This window comes from Nicotiana attenuata, unplaced genomic scaffold (assembly GCF_001879085.1).
Source record: "Nicotiana attenuata strain UT unplaced genomic scaffold, NIATTr2, whole genome shotgun sequence".
Classification (NCBI taxonomy): domain Eukaryota; kingdom Viridiplantae; phylum Streptophyta; class Magnoliopsida; order Solanales; family Solanaceae; genus Nicotiana; species Nicotiana attenuata.
The window spans coordinates 47,357-61,882 of record NW_017672897.1 but is presented as its reverse complement, the minus strand read 5'-3'; the positions used below and the strand labels follow the sequence as shown (position 1 = coordinate 61,882).

Below are 14,526 nucleotides of genomic sequence, written 5' to 3'. Positions count from 1 at the left end.
TATATATATATATACACGGAAAGAAAATGTAAAGAATAAGTTGGAAAATATAAATTTATGGCGAGGATAGTTTTGTCTTAAATAAATTAATTTTTTGCTTCTGCTTCTTGGAAGAAGCTAGAATTTTCTGCTTCTTACCAAAAGCAGAAAAACGACTTCTGCTGTTAGCCAAAAGTACTTTTTTATTTTGGCCAAACACATTAAATTTTTCAAAAATTATTTTTGTGACAAAAAAAAAGTACTTTTGGCCTTCGAAAAGCTTGGCCAAACAAGCTCTTAGTCCTAAATTTCAAATTAGGAGCTCAAAAATTCAAAACACTAGAAAATGTAGCCTGAAGTTTAGATGAATTAACTGATCTTTAAATATATTAATTGTAAATATATTTTAAATAGCAATGATTATTACTTTACTTGGCCCTCAAAAAGCTAAGTGGGACTGTGGCTCATAGCAAACACCAATGAGCTGCACACACTGCACAGACACAGACAAAGATAGAAGATGACCTGGTTTGATGCAAGCCATGACCCATGTTTGACTGGCGCTAGCGGGTAAGAACCACGATCCGTCAAGCTTTATCTGATCTTTACTTTTAACATTAACTTTCTTTTCTTCTCCTTCACAGAAGGTTCCCTTTTCCCTTTTTCTCTTGGTTTAATAAAGGCGCAGTATTGGATCCTTGGGTTTTAATATTCATATCCTCTTCGCACCTTTTTGCCTTTTCTTTCTCCTCAAAAATAAAAAGTGAGAGAGAGCCTCCCATTTTCACTTCACCGCTCAACTTCTTTGCTGCCATCTCGTCACTTTAGTCTAAGGTACGCACACCAGCAGACACAAATGGTTGTAAAACTTTTGCTTTTCAAGTTGAGAAATGGTTCCCCCAACTTCTTCAGTTCTCAATTGGGTTTTTGTTCTTCTCGATGTTATTATTCTGTCCAGGCTTATGGAGTTTCTTATCTTCCTTTAGAAACTTCTTTTTTTTTTTTTTTTTTAAAAAAAGAATCTAATCTTATGAAAGAGAACTAAAAATTAATGGTGTTCACATTTTTTTCCAGTTTGGTGTTTTGCGCCTGTCTTCTCTTTCATTTGTGAAGTTTGTAACTTAGATTTGATCTTCGTTCTTTCAGTTCTTTTTTTTTTTTAATTATTTATTTTCGTGTTTCGATTTTGAGTCATATTGTTATTCATTGCTTTGATTCATTGGGTGATATCGTCAATGTTTGTTTTGATTTATTGCAATTAATTGATCAGTATTCATGTTTCCACTGATGATTTCTGTGCTTGTTGAATCAGAGTTTTCATTTTAATAGTCTGGAATTACTTTTTTCTCTTTCAGATGTTAGTGAAACGTTGATTTTTTTTCATAAGTTTAATGTGACCAATTAAGTTTCTGAAAAGTCTTAGGTTTTGTTTCCACCCATTATCTGGTTCTTCTATTGTTTTGGAGTCTTATATCGATATTAGCCAGTATAAGTTTGCTTATGATAAAAAAAATAGTTATCACCTTTTCAATATATGCACAGCTTAGTATATTCTCATTGTTTATTGCAACCCAATGAAATTTTTTGTTTCATCCCTCTTTTCTCCTTGTAATCTTTTCCTCCTTTCTGCTTTATTTGTAGATTGTTCTGTACACAACTTTTATGGATCCTCGGTTCAATCCGTTGCCTCATCCTGTAAACACTTTCGAGTTCGAAGATCAGATCAATTTGTCTCGCTTTGAGGAATCACTGAATCATCCTCTCAGTTATACGGATAACTATGTAGCTTTTGGTGCCCCTTACAATACATCAAGCCCAGACGTTGGTAACTTTGCTCCATCTTCAAATGTGAGCTCGGAAGTGGACTCTCCGGATGATCACGACTCTGATTCTCTATTCAAGTACCTTAACCAGATACTAATGGAGGAGAATATTGAAGATAAGCCCAGCATGTTCCATGATCCGCTTGCTCTAAAAGCTGCTGAGAAGTCCTTCTATGAAGCCCTTGGCAAGTCGTACCCTCCTTCACCCTATCGTACCTCTGATTATGTTGACCATCAGTTAAAAAGCCCAGACAGCAATTTCTGGAATTCCAGCGAGCATAGTACAAGTAGTAGCAATACTGGTACTAATTCCACCGATCCTCAATGGGTTGTTGATCCTGGAGAATCTAGGTTGCCGGTAGAGAGTCATCCATCGGAATACAACGTCCAACCTTTGGTGCAGAGTAACTCAGAGAGGTCCCATGGTTCTGTAAACAACTTCAATAATTCAAATGCCCATGTGGACTCTTTAGTAAATCCTAATGTATTTACTGATAGTGAGTCCATCTTACAATTCAAGAGAGGGATGGAGGAAGCTAGTAAATTCCTTCCAAACCTTAGTCAATTTGTCATCGATTTGGATAAATATTCATTGCCTCCAAAGATGGAGGAAGTATCCAAAGAGGCTGTCGTCAAGGTAGAGAAGGATGAGAAGAATCACTCACCTAATGGCACAAAAGGAAGAAAGCATCAGTATCCCGAGGACAGTGATCACGAGGACGAAAGGAGCAACAAACAATCAGCAATATATGTGGAGGAGGAGGTTGAGTTATCAGAGATGTTTGATAGGGTTCTGCTTTGTACAGATAAGGGGACAGGATGTGGTGATGTCAAGCGTGAGATGCCATCTGAAGTAAACAAGTGTTCAGGTCAGAATGGACAAGCACATGGATCAAATGGTGGAAAAACTCGTGCTAAAAAGCAAGGGACTAAAAATGAAGCTGTGGATATAAGGACTCTCTTAATTAGCTGTGCACAATCTGTTGCTGCTGACGATCGCAGGACGGCAAATGAACAGCTAAAGCAGATCAGGCAGCATTCTTCACCCACAGGTGATGCATACCAGAGGCTGGCCAGTGTATTTGCAGATGGCCTTGAAGCTCGGTTAGCTGGCACTGGCACTCAACAATATGCTGCCCTTGCCCCGAAAAGGATCACAGCTGCTGAGAAATTGAAAGCATACCAGGTTTACCTTTCATCATGCCCGTTCAAGAAAATATCAATATTCTTTGCGAATAAAATGATCTTCCACACAGCATCGAATGCCAGGACATTGCATCTCATAGATTTTGGTATAACATACGGTTTCCAGTGGCCAATACTCATCCAGCTTCTCTCACAGATACCTGGTGGGCCTCCAAAACTTCGCATTACTGGAATAGACCTTCCCCAACCTGGCTTCAGGCCAGCAGAAAGCTTAGAACAGACGGGGAGCCGCCTGGCAAAATATTGCGAGCGCTTTCATGTTCCATTTGAGTATAATGCGATAGCAACACAGAATTGGGAGAATATTAAAATTGAAGACTTGAAACTTTTAAGTGGCGAGACTGTTGCTGTGAACTGCCTTTTTCGTCTTAAGAACCTATTGGATGAGACAGTGGTTGTGGACAGTCCAAGGGATGCAGTTCTGAGCTTAATTAGAAAGATGAATCCAGATATCTTTGTGCAAGCTGTAGTCAATGGATCTTACAGTGCACCCTTCTTTGTCACTCGCTTCAGGGAGGCCCTCTTCCACTACTCAACTCTCTTTGACATGTTTGATGCTACTTTACCCCGTGATGATCAGCAGAGGTTGCATTTTGAACAAGAGTTTTATAGGCGCGAGGCAATGAATGTAATTGCTTGCGAAGGGTCCGAGAGGGTTGAGAGGCCTGAGACATATAAGCAATGGCAGGTCCGCAATATGAGGGCTGGATTCAAGCTGCTTCCCTTAAACCAACAACTCATGCAGAAGTTAAGGTGCAAGGTAAAGGGGGGATACCACCGAGATTTTGTGTTTGATGAGGATGGTAATTGGATGTTACAGGGTTGGAAAGGCCGGGTAGTATGTGCTAGCTCGTGTTGGGTGCCAGCATAGAAGTATCTGGAACTAGTTTGTTGTCAAACTGGGAATCCTGAGGTCTCCAGAAAAGATCATAGGAGGACTGCATTCATGCATGAGATTGCACTTCTGTATGCAGCTGCTTGGGTGGTGGCACAATTTTCGTTTTAGTTCATAGGATGCTGTTATGTAGCCAAAACCGACCGTGTTATCTAGCCATTCTGTACATAATGTTGTCCCTAGAAAGGATTGGTCTTTGCTAATCTTGATTAAGCTTAATATGGTGAAAAACATATGATTTTGCTTGCCTGGTCTCCTTGTGATCGTTCTGTGTACAATTGGCTAACTAGTGGTAGTTGTTATCTATCTACGTTCTCTAAATTAGCCTAATGAGTTGAGTTGAGTTGTCTATCAGTTCAATTCTATGTATCAAGGAGAATTTTAAAACCCATTATGTTGCAACTTTCTTTCCCTTTCCAGTTCAGTTTTTTGGTTTAACAAAAATGTGTAACAAGTTTCTAGGATAAGTTGCATCTTTTGTCTTGACAAAGATAATCTTGTGGTGACTATGGTAGTTGCATAATTTCTCATATCTTTTCTTTTTTTGAAAGGGAAAAAATGTTGACCAAATTAACTTTTAAATTTGTCTTTTACCTTCAATTTTATGAATTTCATGTTGTTAAGCCACCTTTCATTAAGTTGATAGGTGAAGCGTAATATTTGAAGCAATTCTCCCTCCTTTTTGTTGTTCTTTCTTATATATTTGGCGTTGGTTTTCCCTTATTATCAGGTGAATATTCTTATGGTAATAAAACTTTTTGATGAACTGAAAGAAAAGAATCTGTTCTACCATTGTTCTATTTAACTAAGGAAAAATCACTAAATTAAATAAATCCGAACCTACTAGAAAAAACTAAAGAAGACATCTCAAAGACATGTTATCACATGCTTAAAAAAAAAAAGATAATGTCAGTAAAAAAGATATCATTAATTATGAGACAAGTTTTATCCGATATTTGTCCTGCACTATCTTTAAGAAAATAGGAATCTTGATTTCATTTATACTGTATTTTAACCTTTTATTTGATTCTTTTTATTAAGAGCATAAATACGGATTAGAGGTACAAGCTTGATTCATTTTCTTGTGCCAACCAAGTGTAAAAACTATTTATGGTAGTTACTGGTTGGATTTGAATCCAGAATATTTATCTACTCTAATACCTTGCTCATGGAATTGTGTAAACCATTACATTTAAAAGTTTAACTATTAAAGCCAAGACACTTTTTTTATATTCACAACTAAAATGATAAATTATAAAATGGTTTCAATATCTTAATTAAAAATCACTAATAACACTATTTGGAATTATAAAGCCTCAAATAGAAGCCGGAAGATTTAGCTGTTGGGGAACGTAACGAACCTGGTCCATAAAATGATTATTGCTTACTTGTACAGTATAATTTGTCAATTTAGTTTGGACTAAACTTCATTGAGATCTATGATTTGACGTTTGGTTTGGAAGACATATTTGCCTTTTGGTTTAATATTTGACTTATTACAGTATAATGTCTTCTTACATCGTATGCCGCCTTTTTGTTTTGCGCTTGTCATTTTCTTGACGCTTTTACTATATTAGACGGTCCAATTGATAAAGCAATTTCAAGTGATTACATCCCAAAAATAGATGTCCATAATTGTATAGTCCAGCTGATCCATCACGATCTATGTTTAATTGCGTCTTTGTCATCTGTATCTGCGGGAAATTTCCTCAAGTAAGGGTAACAAAAAATTTCAATAGAAACAGCAAACAGTCATCTAATTATTTAAGATGGGAGAAAAATGAAAAAGGAATCATTGATAATTTTTTTTTTTTAAATATTTAGTCACTTTGAATAGTCAATTTCTTTTTCAAAGTAAATATGCTTCACCAGTATCAAAGTGTTAGTTATAACAAGTGATATTGCGTTTTGAAGATATTATCGTTCAAATTGTGATTTCTTGATTGTTGAATTGTTCCTTAGGATATTTGTCATTCGATCAAAGAATTTTTTTATTTCTAAACTTTGTACATGATCATTGAATGGTAGCGAATGATATTTGTTATAAACAAACCAAAGCATGCAACATTTATTGCAGTTGATCTAAAGTAGGCGTTTGGTTTGAAAAAAAAAAATGCATGGAGTTGAAAATAGTACTTATTTGAATAAACGATGTTGAAGAGACGACGGAGCACTAAGCACTGCTGCTTAGGGCGGCTGCAATACTCCCAAACTTACCAGCCTTTTTTACCTTTGTTTCCAAGAAAGTGTGCCTCAAAATAGGAGTACTCGTCATTCTTCCTCACGAATTCTACATGATAAGGTTTTTTTCTTCTTCTTGTATTAATTATGTCACAAAAGATTTAAACATCTTTGATTGTTGAAATGGAATTTAATAACCACCTAACTAGAACACCCGCAAGCAATGATCAAGTTTGCAATAGGAAGATCAATGCAAAAAGAAATTTTAAAAATATATAGATAATAAGATCACTGTCATTCTGGCTTTAGATCCTAAATTTGTCTATGTTTCAGGTGTATGTTACAGCATGCACATTCAAGAAGATGTGAATTAATTGCGATGCTAACAAAGGAAACACACGAAAACGGGGGATATAACTCAACTTTCTTTGTAAGTCGATATTAAGAGGCACTATTTCACTTCTCTTCTATGTTTGACATGATGGAGGCAGCTTTACCGCGTGAAAATCAAGAGAGATTTCTGTATGAGAAGGTAATTTTTGGGAAGGAAATTATGAACATTGTGGCTTGTGAAGGTACTGCAAGAGTTGAGAGGCCAGAACCATACAAGCAAGCAGTGGCAGTTAAGAAAGCTTCCATTAAACCTAGGACATAATGAAACAAGTGAGGGCCAAGGTAAAAAGGCGACACCACAAAGACTTTGTGGTGGATGAAGATGGTAACTGATGCTGCAGAGATGGAAAGGCCGAGTTATGAACCTGTTGATAATGATCATTCTCAAGTCTAATTAAACTTTAACAAACTGAACAATTTGATTTTTATCATGTGGTGCTGGCACTTATACGATCTCCCTTTGCTTATGTAACTAGCAGCTTTACTTGCATTTGAAACTTATTTCCAATGAAATAATCCTCGCGTTCCCTTTTGCACTGTCTCATGGATTTATAGTTGTCGAATCCTCTGTTGTTCAAGCATATAAAGTGGCGTTTTCAATCTTAATTTCCATTAATCGTGTTCTTTAATGGCTGTTCTATCTCACATATATATATATATATATATATATATATATATATTCTTTCTGGGAATTGAAACCAAACTTAGAGGGGGGAAGCAAAGGAAAGGAAAAGGTTCACTAAAAATTCTTAAACAAAGTGATACTCATCCCATATCTGGAAAATAGAGTTAGGGAGTCACACGATAAAATATACCTTTAGTGATGAAAAAGTTTTATGCGGGTAACTTTGCCCATAGATCATATTTATGGTGACTCTATCCCAGAAAACAATTTAACTAGAAAAGAGAAATAACCAAATACTTTCAACTCAACGAGTTTCAACAGCCATCAGCGAATTTACATGCCAACACTTACTTTTATAGAGAAGCTTTTACAGTCACATTAAAGATTTCACATCCACTAAGCAATAATAATACAGTTAGGGGATGAAATCAATGACTACTGTTATTCATGTTAACAGGCAAAGGAGGAAACTAGAGAAGGAAAAGAAATTAAATAAATACTAGTACTAGTATTTGGTAATCTTTATTGTGAGATTACACCCAGCTAAACTCTCACTTCAATAGCAGTCTTTTCTGAGATGCGAACATCTGGTTTAACATCTTCCCATAACTCAGGTAATGCTTCCTTCATGTTGTGAATGCTCTCTAGTGCATAATCTATACCTTTTGTTCTATGTGAGGCTCCCACCTATACCAAATAAGTGAAATTCATAAGCATAAAGTAACAAATAACAAGGAAGAAGCATGACATTTTTTTCTTTTTGTTGCTCCAAAAATTAGTAATTTTACTTACCCAAACCGTATGAAGGCCCATGAGCTTAGCAGTCTGAAGGTTACGGACCGAGTCATCAAAGAATAGCTGAGGAAAGCAGAAAGATAAAAGTATTAGGTTAGAATTCATGTAAACCAGTAAAAGATTGAAATTCAGACTCAACCACCAGAGTGAAAGAGAGGCTAATAACATACCGTCTTCTGAGGGTTAATATTGGCTATTTTAAAGGCTTGTTCATAGGCTTCTTCGAAGGGTTTGCAAACAACCAGAGTCTTAGCAGATTCTGGGAGGAGAAGCAGTATCTATATTAGTTAATATATTACAACCGTTTCAAGAGGAATGGCATTAGATTTTGGCTAAAAACTCACCGCCATTGATATTGTCTTGTGCAACACTGCTGTTGCGAGTAGGATTCACAGTCTCAAAGCATATGATATCATCAAAGCAGTCCTCCAATCCCAGCCTGCTTAGAACTTTTGCCACATGGGCTTCATTCGCATTTGAAAATATCTGTTTCAATCACAACAAATATGAACATTACATCAACATCGTCAACAGTCACTAAGGTATTTGTTTGTAGTGCTATGTAAGAATGTGTAACTTACAACTTTCCGGACAGGCAAGCTATGCAAAAGATTCCTCAAAACGTGGTCAGTCTTCAAAAGTTCATAAGGTAATCTCCCATGTACAAAACTGTCAAGGAAGATCGCATTAGGTACTTCTTATTTGAAAACAATACAAGGAGATGTGCAAGGAAACATAGAGAAGAACCGGTACCTATGGTAGTCATCATAGTCAAAGTCATAACCAATGGCCTGCAAAGAATGAATGCAAAGTTTAGAATATGGACAGCCTAAACTAACTGTGAGAATAGTTAATTCAAACAAGTGATAATCTTACCCTGAGACCAGCCATGGTTGTTCCATATTCCTTATATAAGCTTACACACATTTCTGGAACTTTAGCCTCATCTATGCCAAGCTTTTCAACCATATAATCTAAACGATGCAACCAACAGAAGATTATTGATTATTTAAACAATTATCAAAGAAGCAATTATGCAGGGAAGTATCAAACTAAAGAAAACTACTAAATTACCAATGATATTCTTCGTGCATTGCGCTGAAAGACCGGAGCTCAGTGGATAAAGTGTATCATCAACATCTGCACATTGAGGTAGAAGCAACTTTAGGAATGACTACACAAGGCAATCTTCTTTTGTAAAGAGAACAGGTTACAAATAAAGCCTTACCAAAGAGAAGGCATTCATATTTTGGCTCTGAAACTAGCTGGTAGCTGTCTTCATGCTCCATTTTGGTTCTAAGGATCTTAAACAATATCAAAATTAGTATTTGGCTCAGAAATTAAATATATAATGGTTAAGTGTGATAGAGATTCTCCTAAAACACAGATAATAAGGCTATTAAGAGAGCTGATACGGCTCAATTAAAGTTTGAAACTCATGGCATATAATACTGATAATTCGTGTTCTGTCCCCAACAATAGAAAGAAGGAAGTAGAGATACATGTTCTAGTGCTTCTATAATAGGAATCCTCTTCCAAAGAATGAAGGGGAGGAATATAGCAGAAAACATCTTTGGAAATGGGTCTAAGGTAATTGATTCACTATTATCATATGCAGATCAACACAAGGGAGACCAAAATGTCCATATAATACCTCTGTTACGCGGACTCTCCAAAATGCTGCCGCACCCGCGTTGGATCCTTAAAAAATGTACTACTTTTGGAAGATCTGACACACACCACCGGGGCGGAGCTAGTGTACTTTTTACAGGTTCGGAAAAACCCATTAACTTTTGCTTAGATCATGTATTGTGTAAGGAAATTCATTAAATATTTCATTGTGAACCCAGTAACTAAAACGAGGAATGGGTTCAGGGCAAATTCAGAACTCATAAACATCAAATCTTGGTCTGGCTTTGCACACCCGGCGTCATTTTTGGAGAGTTCGAGTAACATAGGATAATACAGGGGGAGAAGACCTAAGATACGCAAACATGGCTCTTCGAGTTTCGAAGCAAATTACTAATAGAAAAACATAAAACTGCTTAGCAGATAAGAAATAAAATCTAATCAATGTCCCTTCCAATAAACTTGGAAAGATACAGAGATTAGCAGGGGAAAAAATTGAAAACTAAAACAAGAATGTATTCACTCATCTGAGTAGTTCACCAGAAACCTGAATGAACTTGAATTTCAACCTGTTGATCAAAATTCATTCTTGATCTTTGAGAAATAAGAGAAAACCATATACGATGAAACAAAGCACCATGATTGTAAACAGTATACTAGTCTTTAACCGACTATGTCCACAATATCGGTATAGTCCTAAAAGAGTATATTCATCATTCACCGACTCTTGCCTAAAAATCATGCAGAAATAGATCGATGAAGAAGACGATCAGATTGAACCATTCCTTTACCACACAATGATTCAAAGGGACAAGACATTCAATCAAAACAACCTTAAATTGGGGAAGAACAAAATAGAAAAGAAAGAAAAAAGACAAACTTGACAAGCATACTCCTGAAACTGCAACGAAATCTGAAACATATGAATACCCATTTGGTGACGGTAGAAATGGCTATCTTTACATACACGATTATCACTAAACCATAGTTAATCAATAGACATTCTCATCTCAACTTATCACGTAACCGTAATAAATTAGTATGATTTGGTGCAAGTGCGGGCAAGTTTTTACCCAAAAACATTATTGGATCATCAGTGAAACTCACAAGTACAAACAAGGGGGAAAAAAAATTGCCGTGCGAAAAAGAGAACACCTAAAACTGAAACAAAATCACTGATTAGGAGAAACTTGAAAGAGAACAAAGAGCATTACTACATCGTTAAGGATATATACTCAAAAGTACAAACAAGAGAAAAGACATAATCTGGAAAGTAAAAACACTTAAAACTGCAACATATTCTGAAAACAGAGAGAACCCATTTGGAGAAAGAGAATTACCAGATCTCTGGGAGAATGTGGAAACTATTTGGAGCAGTTTTAATTCAATATAGGAGTATAAGAAAAGAAAGAAGGGAAATAAACGAAAGAGTGCAACTATTTATTACTCGTAGAAACTTGAAATGAAGGGAACAGCGGATTGTTAAGATATTGAGCGCTTCTTTTACTTGTTCATAAAGTAGGAAGATGGGCCGAAAGGGATGTAACAAGTCGTGGGTCCTACGTCTACATTTCTGACCAATTGTTTTCCAAATAGTAGTAGATCTTTTTCTTTTCTCCAACCACATGCCCCAAATTGACAGGAATTGCATTGCACTGTAGTATGTACAGCAACGTGAGAAATTTTATTTTGTGTGTCACATTCCACCTCATACTTATGTGAGGTCTCAGATTACTTGACAAGTGGATTTATGAATTCCATTTGTTTACTTTGAAGATAAAACTTAAAAAAGCAATTTAAAAGTCATTTAATACGTCTAATTAAGGACAAAAATAAGTAAAATACATAATAATCAAATTAGTAAGAAAATATATGCATTTAAAAAGTTAACAGTTCTTTTCCTTCCGATCAGCACATGTATTTGTGAAGCTAAAACATATATTAATATTTGAGTTGGAAAACTATGCTAACTTATAAATTCTTTTTTTTTGTTATGTATGAAAACAAAACTTTGTTTAACAATTTTTTTGCAACTTTTTTTAGACCATTTTTCGATTGATTTTTTTTATACCATTCCTCGATTAGATCATCACCATCATTGAAACTTTTTTTGGCTCCACATATGGATTGGAATTATATTATTGGAGAGAGGCTTGAAGAATGCTAGCAAGTAACAATTTGATGAGTTAATAAACATTGAACGTTTTATATTATTCTGCAATTGTCCGTCTCTATTATATTAATGTGAGTTACTTTTCTAAATAATCAATAATAATTTTTCCTTCTTTTTGATATATTTAATTATTATTAAGCATAACAAGATGATTATTTTTCAAGCTCTTGTCAACTGGAAAAAGTTAAAAGCGAGAAATGGTCTTAAAAAAGTTTCAATCGAGAAATGGTCTAAAAAAAGTTTCAAACAAAAATTGTTAAACAAAGTTCTTTTTTCATACTCGAAAAAAAAAAGAATTTATAAGTTAGCATATTTTTCCAACTCAAATAGGAGTATATGTTTTAGCTTCTGAAATTCATGTGCCGATCGGAAGGAAAAGAACGTTTAGCTTTTTAAATGCGTATATTTTCTTATCATTTTGATTATTATGTTATTACTTATTTTTGTCCTTAGTTAGGCATATTAAATTGACTTTTAAATTGCCTTTTTTAGTTTTATCTTTAAAGTAAACAAATGGGACCCATGAATCTACTTGTCAAGTACTCAAATGCCTCACATAAGTGTGATGTGGAATGTGAAACACAAAATAAAATTTCTCCAGCAACGTGTACTCCCTTGGTTTCGTTTTCTGTGCATTTAAATATAAAAAAGTTGATCTTGCGGTCTAAAATGAAGTTGTATATCGAAAATAATCTTTCAACTTAGACATATATATCATTTCTAAAAGGAAGTTTCATTAAAAATGACAATATTATAATTAAAATTTACGAAGGTCTCTTTTGAAACAAAGGAAGTGCTTGAAAGTAGGGGTGTACATCGACCCGGTTGGTTTGATTTTTGTCAAAACCAAACCAAACCAACTATATCGATTTGGATTGGTTCGATTTTGTTGGGTTTTCGGATTTTTTGTTACTTACATATTATTTCAATCTTTTTTGTTAAATATTTAATAAGTATATATCTATTTAGTAAAAATACAAAAAAGATTGACAAATATATTATCAATTAAAATATTCTTATGGGAGAATTCTATTAGTAACACATAATAATAATTTTTTTAGTCGTCTGACGATAATTTTTCGTTGATATACACCTTCAGGTTAACCGAATTTAGTAATTAAACATAAAAATCAATATGATACCTAAATACTAATAAGCACTCACATTCGAAAAAGATATAAAGTTTAATAGATCTTAACATATGATATGAATATGGAAGAACAAAGAGGTAGACGCATTTCAGTAACGCTTGATAAGAAAGTGATCATACAACCCATTATTTAAGGTCAATAAATATGGAGCACTTCATATTCTATTAAATTTTATATCCCGTAAGAGAATCTCAAATATTTCTAGACATTTTTTAAAGAAAATTTTATATAAAATCTTAAAATATATATATAAAAATTATATATTTATATGTCGGGTTGGTTTGGATTTTTGTACTCAATACCAAACCAAGTCGAGGTTTTTAATCGGTTTGATTTGACTTTTCGATTTGGTGCGATTTTTCGGTTCGATTTGTACACCCCACTTGAATGTTGACAGTTTTACCACTAGACATTCTCTAGTTCTTCAATATACATATTTGTACTTTCTCATTAATTATCTGGAAAAATTAGACCATGTACTTATAAAATGGAACATATATAGTATCATTTACAATAACTTTAAAAAAGCATCATTTGTTCATTTTTTTTTCTTCATAAAATCATCACATGGATAAATAAAAAGAATATGTTTCTTTATGGGGTTCTTAATTAGTAGGACACCGAACAATTAGAATTATGTTACCAAGACTTAAAACAGTATTCGTGTTAGTATAACACGCTTCACGCCACCACAAAGTCGTCAAAGTCTTTAATGCATTCGGTCTTAGGGCACATGCTAAGACCCTCCTTTTAATACCTACTAGTCCGCTTTTTCACACCACGGACGTTCGATATCCATGCCATGCGCGAAGAATATTACGGAATTTAAATGGGAAATTTTTATATTAAAACAAGTGGGTCGTCTCCTTTTCAACTTTATAATCCATATTTCAATTTACAATTGAATAGCCCAAAATTAGAGGCCCATATCCGAAAAAAGGGGCGTTATTTCCGTTTTTTGAGAGTCAGAAGCGGGATTTTCTTTCTTTCAGCGGGATTTTCTCTAATTATTTCCATTCTTCTTCCCCAAATGTACAAAAACGAGATCTTGCGATCAATGCAGCTCCAAAAAACCCTAGAATTTCTTCTTCATCTCGAATTAACAGCAAAATCAAACACGAAAAGTGAATTTTTTGGCTGCAAATCAGCGCAATTTTCATTTTTGCTGCAATTTTGATTTCAATATTATGTTCGATGGAGCTTTTTCCAGTTTACGTCCTTCATAGTGGTGAATGGGAAGAAAACAAGTTTATCAATTTCGTCAGCGATTGTGTAATTATCGAGTCGACATTCAGCTACAACAATTTAGTTGCAGCTATTTCGGAACAGATTAAGATCTATGATGACCCAAAAGGTCATCACTTGCTTTTAAATTAAATCCTGTGATTCCGAGGCTTTGAAAACCTCATTTAGAGTCACCTCGATTTGCGTGCGCAGTCCGGGCGTGTAGCCGGAAAGATGTTATGTGAAAAAGCTGTGAAATATTGAAATTTTGACTTAAAATGCATTTAAGTTGACTTCGATCAACATTTTTGGTAGACGGACCCGGACTCGTGATTTGACGGTTCCGGAGGGTCCGTATGAAAATATGGGACTTGGGCATATATCCGGAATCAAATTCCGAGGTCCCAAGCCCGAGAAATGAATTATTGAAGAAAATTATTTTTTGAAATTAT

At 34.8% G+C, this 14,526-nt stretch overlaps 3 protein-coding genes across 5 annotated transcripts in view; 1 reads left to right on the top strand and 2 right to left on the bottom strand.

Annotated features, from left to right (window-relative positions):
• Positions 1-794, bottom strand: part of LOC109214851 (L10-interacting MYB domain-containing protein-like) — a 7,454-nt gene extending 6,660 nt beyond the window's left edge. The window contains exon 1 of the mRNA XM_019378805.1: positions 709-794. Coding sequence (XP_019234350.1) covers positions 709-794 — 86 coding nt within the window. The remainder of the gene's footprint in view (positions 1-708) is intronic.
• LOC109214852 (scarecrow-like protein 14) lies at positions 647-4,309 on the top strand. The gene is made up of 2 exons (XM_019378806.1): positions 647-813; positions 1,621-4,309. Exon 2 carries the CDS (start codon positions 1,642-1,644, stop codon positions 3,877-3,879), a length of 2,238 nt encoding a protein of 745 aa, XP_019234351.1. The 5' UTR covers positions 647-813; positions 1,621-1,641; the 3' UTR covers positions 3,880-4,309.
• A 3,066-nt stretch (positions 4,310-7,375) lies between these two features.
• LOC109214854 (uncharacterized protein C24B11.05-like) lies at positions 7,376-11,029 on the bottom strand. Of its 3 annotated transcripts, none has more exons than XM_019378808.1 (10): positions 10,867-11,028; positions 9,126-9,201; positions 8,972-9,037; positions 8,774-8,871; positions 8,651-8,688; positions 8,479-8,566; positions 8,242-8,383; positions 8,068-8,156; positions 7,895-7,960; positions 7,376-7,789 (listed from the first exon to the last, which is right to left on the bottom strand). In XM_019378808.1, exons 2-10 carry the CDS (start codon positions 9,184-9,186, stop codon positions 7,646-7,648), a joined length of 792 nt encoding a protein of 263 aa, XP_019234353.1. In that variant the 5' UTR covers positions 9,187-9,201; positions 10,867-11,028; the 3' UTR covers positions 7,376-7,645. The 3 variants fall into 3 exon arrangements, with proteins under 3 accessions (XP_019234353.1, XP_019234355.1, XP_019234354.1); XM_019378810.1 differs by having other exon boundaries at positions 7,521-7,789; positions 9,126-9,193; positions 10,867-11,029; XM_019378809.1 differs by lacking the exon at positions 10,867-11,028 and adding an exon at positions 9,552-9,658 and having other exon boundaries at positions 7,521-7,789.
• Positions 11,030-14,526: the final 3,497 nt, after the last annotated feature.